Source organism: Microcebus murinus, chromosome 10 (assembly GCF_040939455.1).
Source record: "Microcebus murinus isolate Inina chromosome 10, M.murinus_Inina_mat1.0, whole genome shotgun sequence".
In the NCBI taxonomy this organism is placed as follows: Eukaryota; Metazoa; Chordata; class Mammalia; order Primates; family Cheirogaleidae; genus Microcebus; species Microcebus murinus.
The window spans coordinates 95,572,195-95,587,001 of record NC_134113.1 but is presented as its reverse complement, the minus strand read 5'-3'; the positions used below and the strand labels follow the sequence as shown (position 1 = coordinate 95,587,001).

General features: G+C 47.8%; 1 protein-coding gene across 1 annotated transcript in view; it reads right to left on the bottom strand.

The window, feature by feature from the left end:
• LOC142873452 (anoctamin-2-like) overlaps nt 1-11,796 on the bottom strand; it is a 93,185-nt gene extending 81,389 nt beyond the window's left edge. The window contains exons 1-2 of the mRNA XM_076007859.1: nt 11,776-11,796; nt 10,911-11,375 (exon numbers count right to left, since the gene is read on the bottom strand). Coding sequence (XP_075863974.1) covers nt 10,911-11,375; nt 11,776-11,796 — 486 coding nt within the window. The remainder of the gene's footprint in view (nt 1-10,910; nt 11,376-11,775) is intronic.
• Nucleotides 11,797-14,807: the final 3,011 nt, after the last annotated feature.

The window sequence follows — 14,807 nt, the reverse complement described above, 5'->3', positions numbered from 1 at the left end:
GAGAAAAGAGCAAAGCCTACAAGAGATGTGGGATTATGTGAAGAAACCTAATGTGAGGGTCATAGGGTTACCATAAGGGGGAGAAGAAAACACTCAAGGATTGGACAAGCTATTTGAAGATATAATAGAGGAAAATTTCCCAGGGCTTGCTAAAAATCTTAATATACAAGTTCAAGAAGCTCAGAGGACCCCTGGGAGATTCAATGCAAACAGGAAGACGTCACGACATGCAGTCATCAGACTGACCAAAATATCAACTAAAGGGGCCCTTCTAAGAGCTGTAAGACTAAAGAAGCAAGTAACATACAAGGGAAAGCCAATTCAAATAACACCAGACTTCTCTACTGAGACTTTACAAGCAAGGAAAGACTGGGACCCCATTCTCACTCTTCTGAAACAAAACGATGCCCAGCCTAGAATCTTATTCCCTGCAAAACTAAGTTTTGTATATGAAGGAGAAATCAAGACATTCTCAGAAAAGCAAAGACTGAGGGAATTCACCAAGACAAGATCAGCCCTTCAAGAAGTACTCAAAACACTGTTACCCATGGATCAGCACAATAAACACTCACGAATGTAAATCTACTCAAAGCTAAAGATCAAAGCCCAAGCTGGAACCCATACTACTAAGTGAAGTATCCCAAGAATGGAAAAACAAGCACCAGATATATTCTCCAGCAAACTGGTATTAACTGAGTAGCACCTAAGTGGACACATAGGTACTACAGTAATAGGGTATTGGGCAGGTGGGAGGGGGGCGGGTATATACATACATAATGAGTGAGATGTGCACCATCTAGGGGATGGTCATGATGGAGACTCAGACTTTTGGGGGGAGGGGGGGAAATGGGCATTTATTGAAACCTTAAAATCTGTAGCCCCATAATATGCCGAAATAAAAAAAAAAAAAAAAAAGATCAAAGCCCAGATACTACAATGGCTCAAAAGAGAAAACAAGGCAACAAAGTTCAACCCAACATAATGAACAGAAATCTGCCCCACCTATGAGTTATCTCAATAAATGTGAATGGCTTGAACTCCCCACTCAAGAGACATAGGCTGGCCGAATGGATAAAAAAACACAAGCCAAGTATCTGCTGCCCTCAGGAAACACATATAACCTTCAAGGATGCAATTAGACTAAAGGTAAAGGGGTGGAGAACAATATTTCAAGCAAATGGAAGCCAAAAGAAAGCTAGCGTGGCAGTGCTGATTACAGATAACTTAGTTTTAAATCAACAAAAGTAATAAAAGACAAAGAAGTCACTATATAATAGTGAAGGGTACAGTTCAACAAGAAGACATAACAATTCTAAATATATATGCACCCATCCTTGGTGCACCCAGATTCATAAATCAAACTCTACTGGATCTAAACAAATGGATAAACAACAACACCATAATAGTTGGAGACTTTAACACCCCACTGACAGCACAGGACAGATCCTCCAAACAGCAAATCAACAAAGAAATAATGGACTCAAACAGAACCCTAGAAAAAAGGGCCTGACTGACATTTATAGGACATTCTATCCCAAAACCACTGAATATACGTTCTTCCCATAAGCTCATGGGTCATTCTCTAAGATTGACCATATCCTAGGACAAAAAGCATGTCTCAAACAATTTTAAAAGATAGAAATTATACCATGTATCTTTTCAGGCCACAATGGAATAAAGGTAGAAATTGATCCTAACAGGAGTTCTCATTTCTACACAAAGTCATGGAAACTAAACAACCTTCTGCTGAATGATCACTTCATAAACGAGGAAATCAAGATGGAAATCAAAAGATTCTTTGAACTAAATGACAAAGGTGACACAGGTTACCAAAACCTGTGGGACACAGCTAAAGCAGTCCTGAGAGCAAAGTTTATTTCCATAAATGCCTATATCCAAAAGTAGAAAAGATCACAAATAGACAACCTAATGAATCATCTCAAAGAGCTGGAAAAAGAAGAACAGACCAACCGCAAAACCAGCAGAAGAGAAATCATTAAGATGAAATCAGAACTAAACGAAATTGACAACAGGGAAACTACACAGAAGATTAATAAAACAAAAAGTTGGTTCTTTGAAAAAATAAAATTGACACACCATTGACTAGACTAATGCAAAGCAGAAAAGAAAAATCTCTAATAAGCTCCATCAGGAACAATAAAAGAGAAATTACAACTGATGCCACAGAGACACAAGATATAATTTATGGATACTACAAAAACCTCTATGCACACAAACTGGAAAATGTGGAGGAAATGGACAATTCTTAGAAACACACAGTCTCCCTAGGCTCAACCAGGAAAAAATAGAATTCCTGAACAGACCAGTATCAAGTACTGAAATTGAAACAGCAATAAAAAACCTTCCAAAAAAGAAAAGTCCTGGACCAGATGGTTTCACACCCGAATTTTACCACACCTACGAAGAAGAACTGGTGTCCATCCTGCAGAAATTATTCCACAACATCGAGAAGCATGGAATTCTCCCCAATGCATTTTATGAAGCGAACATAACCCTGATACCAAAACCAGGAAAGGATGCAACAAAAAAAGAAAACTACAGACCAATATCCCTTATGAATATAGATGCAAAAATTCTCAACAAAATCCTAGCCAATCAAATCCAGGTGCTTGTCAAGAAAATAATTCATCACAACCAAGTGGGCTTCATCCCAGGGATGCAGGGATGGTACAACATATACAAATCTATAAATGTAATTCACCATATAAACAGAAGCAAAAACAAAGACCATATGATCCTCTCAATAGACACAGAGAAAGCATCTGACAAAATTCAACACCCTTTTATGATAAGAACGCTCAACAAAATAGGCATAGACGGGGCTTACGTAAAAATGATACAAGCCATATATGACATACCCACAGCCAACATCATACTGAATGGGGAAAAATTGAAAGCATTCCCTCTTAGAATGGGAACAAGACAGGGTTGCCCACTATCTCCACTTCTGTTCAACATAGTTCTGGAAGTCCTCGCTACAGCAATCAGACAAGAGAGCAGAATTAAGGGCATCCAAATGGGAGCAGAAGAGATCAAACTCTCACTCTTTGCTGATGACATGATATTATACCTAGAAAACCCTAAGGATTCATCCATGAGACTCCTTGATCTGATAAATGAATTTGGTAAAGTCTCAGGATACAAAATCAATACACAGAAATCAGAGGGATTCATATACGCCAACAACAGTAAAAGTGAGAACCAAATCAAAGACTCAATTCCCTTCAAAATAGCAACAAAGAAGATAAAGTACCTTGGACTATACTTAACTAAGGAGGTAAAAGACCTCTACAAGGATAACTATGAAACAATGAAGAAGGAAATAGCAGAGGACATAAACAGATGGAAGAATATACCATGCTCATGGGTCGGCAGAATCAACATTGTTAAAATGTCTATACTACCCAAAGTGACCTACAGAGTCAACACAATCCCTATCAAAATACCATCATCATTTTTCACAGATATAGAAAAAATAATTTTACACTTCGTATGGAACCAGAGAAGGCTCCATATAGCAAAATCAATCCTAAGCGATAAAAACAAAATGGAGGTATGAATTTACCAGACTTCAAACTATACTACAAGGCTATAGTAAATAAAACATCTTAGTATTGGCACAAGAACAGGGACATTGACCAGTGGAACAGAACAGAGAACCCAGATATAAAACCATCCTCATACAGCCAATTAATCTTCAACAAAGCAGACAAAAACATACACTGGGGAAAAGAATCCTTATTCAATAAATGGTGCTGGGAAAACTGGATAGCCACATGTAGAAGACTGAAACAGGACCCACACCTTTCACCTCTAACAAAAATCAACTCACGCTGGGTAACAGACTTGAATCTTAACTGTGAAACTATTAGAATTCTAGAAGAAAATGTTGGAAATACTCTTCTAGACATTGGCCTAGGCAAAGAATTTATGAAGAAGACCCCAAAGGCAATCACAACAGTAACAAAAATAAATAAATGGGACCTGATCAAATTAAAAAGCTTCTGCACAGCCAAAGAAACTGTCAAGAGTGCTCTCTTGACAGTGCTTTCTTGACAGACAACTCACAGAATGGGAGAAAATTTTTGCAAGCTACACATCTGATAAAGGGTTGATAACTAGAATCTATTTAGCACTCAGGAAAATCAGCAAGAAAAAAATCAAACAACCCTATCAAAAAATGGGCAAAGGACATGAACAGAAACTTTTCGAAAGAATACAGAATAATGGCCAACAAACATGAAAAAATGCTCAACATCTCTAATCATCAGGGAAATGCAAATCAAAACCACAATGAGATATCACTTAACTCCAGTGAGAATGGCCTTTATCAAAAAGTCCCCAAACAACAAATGCTGTCTTGGATGCAGAGAGAAAGGAACACTCCTACACTGCTGGTGGGACTGCAAACTAGTTCAACTTCTGTGGAAAGCAATATGGAGATACCTCAAAGCAATACAAGTAGACCTACCATTTGATCCAGCAATTCCACTACTGGGCATCTACCCAAAAGATCAAAAGTCACTTTATGAAAAAGACACCTACACTCGAATGTTCATAGCAGCACAATTCACAATCTCAAAACTGTGGAAACAACCCAAGTGCCCATCAATATATGAGTGCATCAATAAAATGTGGTATATGTAAGCCATGGAATACTACTCAGCTTTAAGAAACAATGGTGATATAGCGCCTCTTGTATATTCCTGGATACAGCTGGAACCCATTCTATTAAGTGAAGTATCTCAAGAATGGAAAAAACAGCACCACATGTACTCACCAGGAAATTAGTATTAACAGATCAACACCTAAGTGGACATATAGGAGTAACATCTATCGGGTGTCGCGAGGGTGGGAGGGGGGAGTAGGGGATGGATATATACAACCACAACGAGCAAGATGTGCAACATTTGGGGGATGGACATGCTTGAAGCTCTTACTCAAGGGGGGAGGGGGGCATGGACAATATATGTAACCTTAACACATGTACTCCCATAGTACGCTAAAATTTAAAAAAATTAAAATTTAAAAAAAAAAAAAAAACCTCACACTTGCATCTCCCTGCATTCACTGCAGTCCTTCCTAAAAACACAAACCTCATCCCACTCCTGAGGGGTAAACAGATTCATTTTATGATGGAGTCAACAAGGCCCTGGGGACCCCCATCCTACAGAAACCACCACTACGCTCCCCTGCGCCCAACAGCCTGCGTCTGCAGATGCCCGAGGCTGAGCAATGGGCAGGAAGACCTCCAGGGAACACCGTCACCCTAGAAGACAAAGCAGCAGGGTTTTCCTAAGGATTCTAAGGCCTAGTTTTCCCAGTAAAGCAAGATTTGAGAGTTATAAGAGGAGAAGCTGGTGCCACACAAGTTCTGTAAGGGTAAGAGGGAAAGAGCGGCAAGGCTGCGTGCTCACTCTGCGAGGCACCGCAGCGACACCACGTTCCAGGAAATGGTCTCCCAGGGCTGGCCTGGCGCTCCAGGGGCCAGAGCAGCCCCTGAGAGCAAACAGCCCAAAGTCTGGTGGGCTCACTGCTCTGACACCACATACTCCTTCTGGAAAGGGAGGATAAGATACTCCTCAAATGAGCCCCTTGGGATAGACCACTCCTGGCCCTTGCTGAGGACTCTGTGAATTCTGGGAGGGAGGAAGGTGCTAGGAAGTGCTTGACAGTTCTCCCTGGGATGACAAAGACTCCAGAAGAACAGGAGCTTAGATGAGGTTCAAATCCCAGCCGGGTCCCTTAGTAGCAACATTACCCTGGCCAAGTCACTTAGCCTCTCTGAGCCCGTCTCCTTAGAGACAGGACTTGCGGGCTGTGCATGAAGACTGAACAAGCGGGCACGGGTACAGGCAGGACCACCTGTAAGGCGCACTCAGAGGCACTCAGTAAAGCCCACTTCCTTCCTTAAAAGTAATCAAACTGTGAAGAAGAGGACTTTCTAAAAGCCGCCCCTACCCCCTCCAGAGGCCCTGGAGGACAGATGGTCCTGTCGGCTGTTTCGTCAACCGTAGAAAAGTCCTCCTGAAAAGCAGGGGAAAGGCAGAGGGTGACTGAGTCGAGAAACAGTGGCCACTGTCTTTGGGAGACCGAGGAGACATTCTGATTTCCTTAGCCCTCTCGACTACATGGACCCTATTGGGAGCCCATGATGTCACCCACCCAAGATGTCCACTGGCCTGGTCCTTTGACTCAGAGCAGAATTCTAGTTGAGGTCCAGATATCCAGGCGGTGCCAGGGACATCCTACGGCTTGGGGGGAGGTGGTCTCCTCTCTGCAGAGAGAGAAGGATTTTGGTCATTCCTGAATTTCCCATCTGACACCAAGTCAGAGAGGAGAGCTCTGCCTCATGAACAAGGCTATGGGCCTCCAGCTGGCACGTTGTCCCTTTCATGCCGGTCTCTGCCAACAACAGCCCGCAGACCCGCTGGAGACGCCAGGCCTTGCCGAATAAAGCCAGCTTCTGCCGTCAGGTCCCAGGTGCCCTGCTCCCAGGAAAGCTGGCCCGAGCAAGGGCACCCGGCCTCCCAGTAAATGCCTCTCCTCCACTCCCAGCCTCAAAGATCTGGCTGTCCACAAAGATGAAGTCTGGGGCCATGTGTGCTGCAATTTCGGGGCCTCCAGGGTGGGAAAGGCACTGCACTGTGCCTGGCTCTGGGCAACCCCTCCCCCAGGCGCCCCTGGTGACACCGGCGCATCTGAGGCTCTGCTATTGCCCTGCTGCCTCTTTGGGTCAAGGCAGAGGTTTGGGGGGAGGGGGGAGGAGATGGGCAGGTGGGGCCTGCCCAGAGCTGTGTCAGGAGGCCTGCTCAGCTCACGCACTCTACGCCCCCTCAGCAATGGAGGAAACGAACTCTGAAGTTCAGAGCTAGATCAGCCTCCAGAACTGCTGAAATCAGCCTCCCATGCGGAAGTGATCCCATCTCCAAGCTGGCAGCCCTCACTGACGTGAACTGATGGCGAAGGCACAGGTGTCTCTGTCACCTGTCAGCCTCCCTGGGGATGCCGTTCAATGCGATTCTAATCAAACACCAAACCTAAGAAAACATCCAGGCAAACGATGGCATAGTTGTCTGAGAATATACTGGATTGTCTTTAAAAAATGAACATGAGCAGGGTCAATACATGGAAATATGCATACAAAATGAGAAAACGAAACACCAAATGGAAGGTATGCATCAATTATGCTGTCTAAAGCATGCCCAGATATCAGCAAGAGTCAGAACTAAATTCTATGATATTCAACCACTTAGGGTTTGGTGGATGCAAAGTTCTTTTGATCTGTAAGGCTAAATGAATAATTTTTAATGGATCTCTGATAGCCTTAAAGTCAAAGTAAAATCAGCATGAAAGACAGCCCAGCCAAGAAGGGTGGGGCCAGCTGAGCAGGTGGGGCTGCTGCACCTGCTCCCAAATGCTGCCAGGTGCCGTCAAGCGGGGCCCCTCTCGTGTGAGGCCTCTGTTCCAAGCTGCCGCTCACCAAGGCTGAGCATGCTGACATGGAAGAGTTGTTCACAGCCTCACAGGCTCCAGCTGACGGATCTCCAAACAGTGTGTAGCACCAACACGGCACGGGCCGGGGAGGAGAGACCAAGAAGATCACAGGATGCTGGTCCTGAAGGAGGTGACCATTCTTCCTCAACCCTGTTTGGGATGGCACACAGTTGGAGGCAACCTAAGTGACCGAGGGCGTGACCAGGTACACTGCGGTGGCTGCAACTGCTCATCCATTGGAAATCATGGGTTAGACGCACATGCAGAATGTGAATGTTCTGGAAAATATAGTGCTGATAGGAAAAAGTCAGAAAAAGAGTGGGCTACAGAGGTGCTTTTCATGCAAATTGAAAATGCATACATTTCGGACAAACTGTCACCACCAAGAGGAGGCCAAGGAGACATGACAACTAAATGTAATGTGGTCCCCTGGATGGGATCCCGGGACAGGAAAAGGGCAGTTGGTAAAAACTAAGGAAATCTTCATAAATAGTACAGATTTTAGTTAATAATGAATCAATATTGATTCATAAATTATAACAAGTGTACCACATTAATGTAAGATGTTAATAATAAAGGAAATTGAATATAAAGTATATGGGAACTCTCTGTACTATCTTTCAAGTTTTCTGTCAATCTAAAACTGTTCTAAATAATAAAGTCTATTTTTAAAATTAAAAATAAATTGCATACAACAAACAACGCTATGTGTTTGCCAGAACCATGATGCCGTGGACTGCCTGCCTGTGAAGACGCAGGCCGTGCTGAGGCAAGGGGGTATTTCAAAAAACAGCAGGAGGTTCCTTGCACACACCAGTGCAAATAATGCAGCACAGCTGAGAAGTACAGTAAACCCAACCCTTCCTATGTGTGAGGTCCCAGCACTATTTGTAACCATTATTTTGGAGAAGAGAGAGACAACACTGCGGAACACCAGGTCACAATGGCTGCATGAGTGGTGGGAGTTCTGATGACAGAGGGGCTGGAGGGAGCTGCAGAGGCTTCATGAAGGAGAAGAGTTATGTGAGCCTTGGAGCCAGGGGTGGGGGCTGGGAGGGAAGCGATTTGGGCGGTCACACAACAGGGACAACAGTCCAGGACATAGTCCATACCCCTGTCTAACACCGATCAGTCCCAAGAGCTATCTCTGTGCCCTCTCAATTCCCAGCCAAAGCTGGAAATATCCAGCAAAAAACAAAATGAAACACAGTGGAGGGCAGCAAAGGTGGACAGTGACGTTAGCAGGAGTAGTAGGCGTGGCCAGGATGGGTACATTTTAATTTCAGATCAACAGTGAATAATTTCTTAGTGTAAATATTGCATGGGACATACTTATGCTAAAAAATTATTTAGTGTTAATCTGAAACTCAAATTTAAGTAGGTAAGCTGCATTTTAGTTTGCTAAACCTGGCAACTCTAAATAATAATAATAGTATAATAATAACACTTACTGTCACCGTTCTAGGTACTTAACTGAGTTATCTTGTTTCATCTTCATAACCACCCAGTGAAGAATGTCCTGTTATTCCCTTTTTACAATCAAGGAAACTTGGACTCAAAAGGACCAAGTAACCCGCCCGAGGCTGTGAGGCTAGAGGAAGTCAGGCCTGGGATGTGAACATATGTCCTTGGCCTTCAGAGTCCACCCTCTTGAGCATGGATATAGCGCTTCCCAACCGAGCAGCTGAGCAAAGCCCTGGCCTCCGCTTCCTGAGACCCAGCGGCAGACAGGGTGCAGACTGTAGCTCCCACAGTGGAAGCACCACAGGCTCCTGCTATGGCCCTCAGAACGCACCACTACCTTGGAAAGACCTTCTCAGCAGGCCCCAGTTGGAGCCACCAAGTGAGTTTTGGGTTTCAAAAAACGCAAATCAGCACTCCTACAGCAAGTGAGCCCAAAAGTAAACCTGAAAGATCACACCCTTACTACCCTGGTGGAAAGACTAACCCTGGAGGTTAGTGAAGCAGCATAGGTTAGCATTCCAGGGTGTGAGCCAGGCCACCCGCCATTCTGCCTGGGGACAGAGGAAGGGATGAATGGCCTCTGGGGTCCCTTCCAGTTTGAAGACAGCATTAACCTAAATCTTAAAAAACAGATTTCTGATGAGAATAGCATTTCAATCCTTAGTATGACACTTTTGAATTATAATGAGCATTTATTAAGTGCCTACTATGTACCAGACATTATGCTAAAGTTTTCACTCCCCCTTCTAATACAAGTACAATCTAACGAAAGCCCAATCCAGCAAGGCATCATTATTTTGCAGATAAGGGACCTGAGACTCAGGGAGGTCACTCATTTACTCAGCTAATACTTAGATACAAATAAAAGCCTTGCCTTTGTGGAGTTAGTGGGGGCACACAGAAAAAGGCAAATAAATCTATCATGGTATTTCATGTAATAGTGCTGAGTGTGATGAAAAGTAAAGCAAGATTGAGAGACAAAGAGTGACAGGTGTGGGGTAATTTTAGCTAGGAGGGTCAAGGACGACACCTGGAAGGAGATGACATTTGAGCAAGACCTGAAGTGAGAGAAGGGGCATGTACAGGTCTGGGGAAGAGTGCCTAAGGCAGAGGGGACAACCAGCACAAAGACCTGTGGTGAGGGTGACCACCCACCTCAGATAAGGCCAGTGACCTGGTGTAGGGTGCAGAGGGCAGGAGGGTTAGGGGATGAATGTGAAGGGGACAGCAAGGGTAGGTCATTTTTAAGGGATCACTGTGGTAGGAAGAAATGAATGGATAGGTGAATGAATAAATGGATGGATGGATGGATGGATGGATGGATGGATGGATGGATGGATGGATGGATGGATGGATGAATGGATATGCGGGTGAATGAATTTCCATGGATTTCTTTAGACTGTCTACTGACCAGAGGTGAGAGTATAAAAGTTTACAAATTGATAAAAATATGTCCAATGTATGTCTCAATTCAGTTCCCAAATATGTCCCAAATCAGCGCCTCAGGGACCCCCAGACAAACACATTCCTTAGTGAAGGAGATCCCTATAGAGGAATTTTGATCCAAAATTCCAAAGGCAAACCAGGTCTTCATCCCAAGGAGACCATTATAGTGAAGGCCACCAGATAAGACCTGAGAGAGTCAGGGGGAAAGGTCTTGTCTTCACTCCAACTAGGCAACTTACAGTTCCCATAGAACAGACTGCGGCATCACCACCACCCCACTACTACCTGGAACCCTCCCCAGCAGGGGTGCTAGCAAGACCTATGTTCTTCCTAAGTCCTTGGGCAAGATTTGGTGTCCCAACAGGAAAAACCATGCCACCTGCCAGACCCAAGCCTAGGCTCCTGCAGGGTGGCACTGACCACCAGGAGCCCCGCTCTGTGGTGCCATCCCTCCCCAAGACCTAGCCAACTGCCCAACTCACCTCCACGTCCTTCTCGAGCTCCAGCCCAGCTTCCATCAGATTGTGCTCAAACTCTTCCCGCTGCTCCTTCCTCTCCTCCTCCAGGGCATCAAGCGGCCCCAGCTCAATGTCACCTGGGCCCCCAGCCTGGGGCTCCTTGCCCATCTCCCCGTTGGAGACAATAGCCAGCGAGTGGCCAGGGGAGCCTTGGCCCAGGTGCGCCCCACGTTTCCGGTAGTGGTAGGCGAGCACATAGTCGACCTTCCTCTGGTTGTCATGGAAGTGCATGCGGCTCACACGGGCCTCCGACGACACGGGCTCATTGGCATCCAGATAGTTGTTGATGACCTGGCCAGAGAGAATAGGACAGGGATGGTGAGAGACACAGAAGGCTGACCTCTGGGCCCAGGGAGGTAGACAGGGAAGCAAGACCTTCAGGCCAGAGCCCCGACTGCCCCCGTGAAAGGACAGAGTGGCCAGGTTCACCTGTCACAGCAGCCCACACAGTCCTCCACTCACGTGTCTGCAGTCGGGGCATCAGTGCCATCACACACGCTCCAGCATCCATGCACATACATGTACTCACACACAGACTGTACCTACAGCAGCAAACCCTGCATGATGGCCCCGCCTGCCTGCACACACAGAAGCGATGCCACTCCGGCGTGTGCACACACACAAGCACCTGCAAATGACCACAGCCCACTTCACTCTCGTCTCCCTGCACCAGCAGTCCCGCACGCATGTGCATCTGCCTGAGTGTGCTCTAACACACACACACAGACCTCCACATGCAGTGACACGCCCGCACGGGCTCGCCTCCTTGCAGATCTGCACGTCTGCCTGCAAACACTCCAGGAAGCATTTACACACAGAGCATACTCACCGGCAGGCTCTCTGGATCCATCGGAACAAAGGCCAATTTCTAGTCACCTGGCCTATCCCTACCTTCCCACCCACGAGAATTCACTAGACACTGTTCAGAGCCCACATAGTCCTCCTCCTCCTCTCGGGCCACTGCGAGGACCCCGACAGAGACAGCAGCCGGGGAACTGCCTCCTGCTCTCTTCCACTCCAGAGGTGCGGAGGTGGGAAGAAGAGGAGAGGGACCAAGGCAGAGCAGGGCAGGGACCTGCCTCCCTCCCCCTGGGTGTTTCCCTGTTTATTACTGGTTGGAAACCCAGCTGCCTCTGCAGCCACCTGAGAGGTCACCTGGGCAACCAGATGAAGTGCCAGGCACAGGGGAGAGACTCGGAGCCACCACAGCACAGGAGAGATGGCTTCTCAGGCCTGCGGGAGGGGAGCCAGTGAGTCTGCGAACCAACAGGTGGTGTCACCTGGCTTCCATGCCACCTCCCTCCCCAGCCCTCCTCTGACCAAAAGAATTAGTGTTGCTGAGAAATTGTGCCGACTTGGAGGAGAGAAAAGGCCCCACCAAACCCCAGGCCTGCCGCACACACACATGCTCCCAGCTGCAGGTTCCCCGGTCGAGAGGCTCCCCAGGGACCTCCGCCAGGGCTGACCTGTCCCCTGCCCAGTACTCACAGAACTGCCGTGGGCCCGCCCTCCACGGGAACTGCCCCTCGGACCTGGGGCCCGGGGGCCTGGCACCTTGAGATGTTGCTGTCCACGTTTGGGGGCCTGGCCCCCTCTGGCCACTGTTCGAGGGCTCAGCCGGCGTGGGGAGCCAGGGAGCAGGGGGATATCTATGAGAGGGAAAGTAATGTCAGATGATGAGAAAACAGAGAAACTGAGGCACTGAAGAGAAAAACCTTGTGGCCCTAAGAAAATGGTCCACGTCTCCTCACAGCTCTCCCTGGTCAGTCCTAGTGCCTTAGTTAGCCCCCTTCATCTGGGCCACAGGAGAGGGGAGCACATAGGGTGAAGTGGTACGCCCCCCACCGGCACACCACACACACACACACACACACACACACACACACGTGCACCCGCACACGCACGGGGCCTGCAGCCACCGACAGCAGCTCCTTTGGATCATGGCCATCCTAATCTCCCATAATTCCCTGACGAGAGGACAGGGGTGGCATCGGCCAAGCCAGGGTGGGGCACTGCCTAGAGAGACACCTTGAATTGATGCCAAAGGCTCAGGCTCTACGGCCTCTCCCCTGGCAGCAAGACCCACAGCACTGTGGCCAGCCCCTGCCCTGGGGCAGAGAGCAAGGACAGACCACTGGGGGCCTGCAGGGGACAGGGGCACCCTCTGAACAGAGGGGCTGTCCTCCAGTGCCCTTGAGGGGTCCATGTGCTCCAAGGCCGAGAGAAAAGAGCCCCTTCCCATGCCCCCCTCCAGGGCAGCCCTTTAGCAAGCCAGGACAGCAGTGCACAGCTATTTCAGAAACTTCCCACATCGCCCTGGGGGCAAAGGTCCCTGGTAGAGATGGAACTGTAGATGTTAGAATGGGAGAGGACGGAGAAATTAAGCACGGTGACTCCACACAGAGGAGGCCTCTGAGCCCCAGACAGGGGCCATGAGTTGCCAGCGTCTCGGGGCTGGTCAGACTCCGCCTGTTCCCGCCTCCAAGAAACAGTCTGTCCAGACAAGCAGCACACTCTGTGCACCTGGGCTTAAGCCTCAGGCTGCCAGTTGCCAGCTCTGTGACCCCGTGGAGCCTATTTCAACAGCTATAAAAAGAGGAGAGTCCCAACCCTGCAGGAGTGAAGTGAGAATGAGAACGAGAGACAGCGCATGCAAAGCGCCTAGAGCGCTTCCCCGCCTATGGCATGTAATAAAATACGGTGATTATTATAATTGTTTAATAATAATCTATTATTATTATAATCGTTCTTATTATTTTCATTTTAACCTCTAGGAGGGCAAGAAATAACACCTTATACCTCCAGCTCAGCCCCAAGCACCTGCTGCATGAATGAATGAATGAATGAACAAAAGGCAACTCTTCCTGCTCTCTTGAAACAGAGCTTCTAGCCCATTACCAAGTTGTGGTGCTCAGCTCTCGGATGGACAGCGTCAGGGGACCTGGAACATTTGGTCCCTGCGTTTGAGAGACACAATTGCTCTTTGAAGAGAGGGCTAAATGCAGGAAACACAACTGTAACCAGCAGAGTGGAGCTTTCATAGTTTATTCCTATTCTGTGGTGTCTGGTCTACACTGTGGGGACCAGAAAGGCTAAGAAGTCAGATTGTTATAGGCTTGCAGAGGAACTGGGCCAGAGCTGGGTCCTGGAATGTGAGTAACTTCTGCAAGGCCAGGAGTCGGGAAAGGCTCTCCCAGGGTGAGGACGCAGATGGGCAGGAGTGGGCACACCTGCTGTCCCTGTGACGGGGCCACCGGCTCAGGACTGTAAGGCACAGGCTGCCTCCTGTGGGGCACAGGCTTGCCTTGTCCCTCTTCCCTCGTGCCTTTCCACACACCTGCCCCAGCTGGCCCAGGGCAGAACTTGGAACAGAAGGTGAAGGCCCCAGAGAAGGCACCCAAACCTCCAGATGCATGTTTAAGAAACCAAGACCATCCAGATGCGTCACTGGGGCAGGCGAAAAAGGCGAAGCTCACTCAGGACCACCCTTCCCTGGCAACTATGTTCAGATTTGAAGCTCAGGGCAGCTCAGATTCAGCAGAAACCCAAAGCTTTGCTCCAACTACTGTCCAGGAGCCACCATCCCCTGAGGCTGTCACCCGGAGCTTCAGGCTGGCCTCCAGGGTCCCACTAGCCATCACGGTGGCTCCCTTTGCTTGCTCCCTGGAGACTCTGCTTTCATCCCCTCCCTCCATGATTAGGGCACAGCACTTGGTCCAGCTGTGCCCACAGCAGAGAGGGACACCAGGCAATAAGGACACACCAATGCAGAAGGACGCGAGAGAGCCAGCTTCAGATGTGAGGGGAAGGGTGGGGCAGGTGCACGCCCTCCTCAGCACTCCCTAAGAAGCTTAGGAGCAG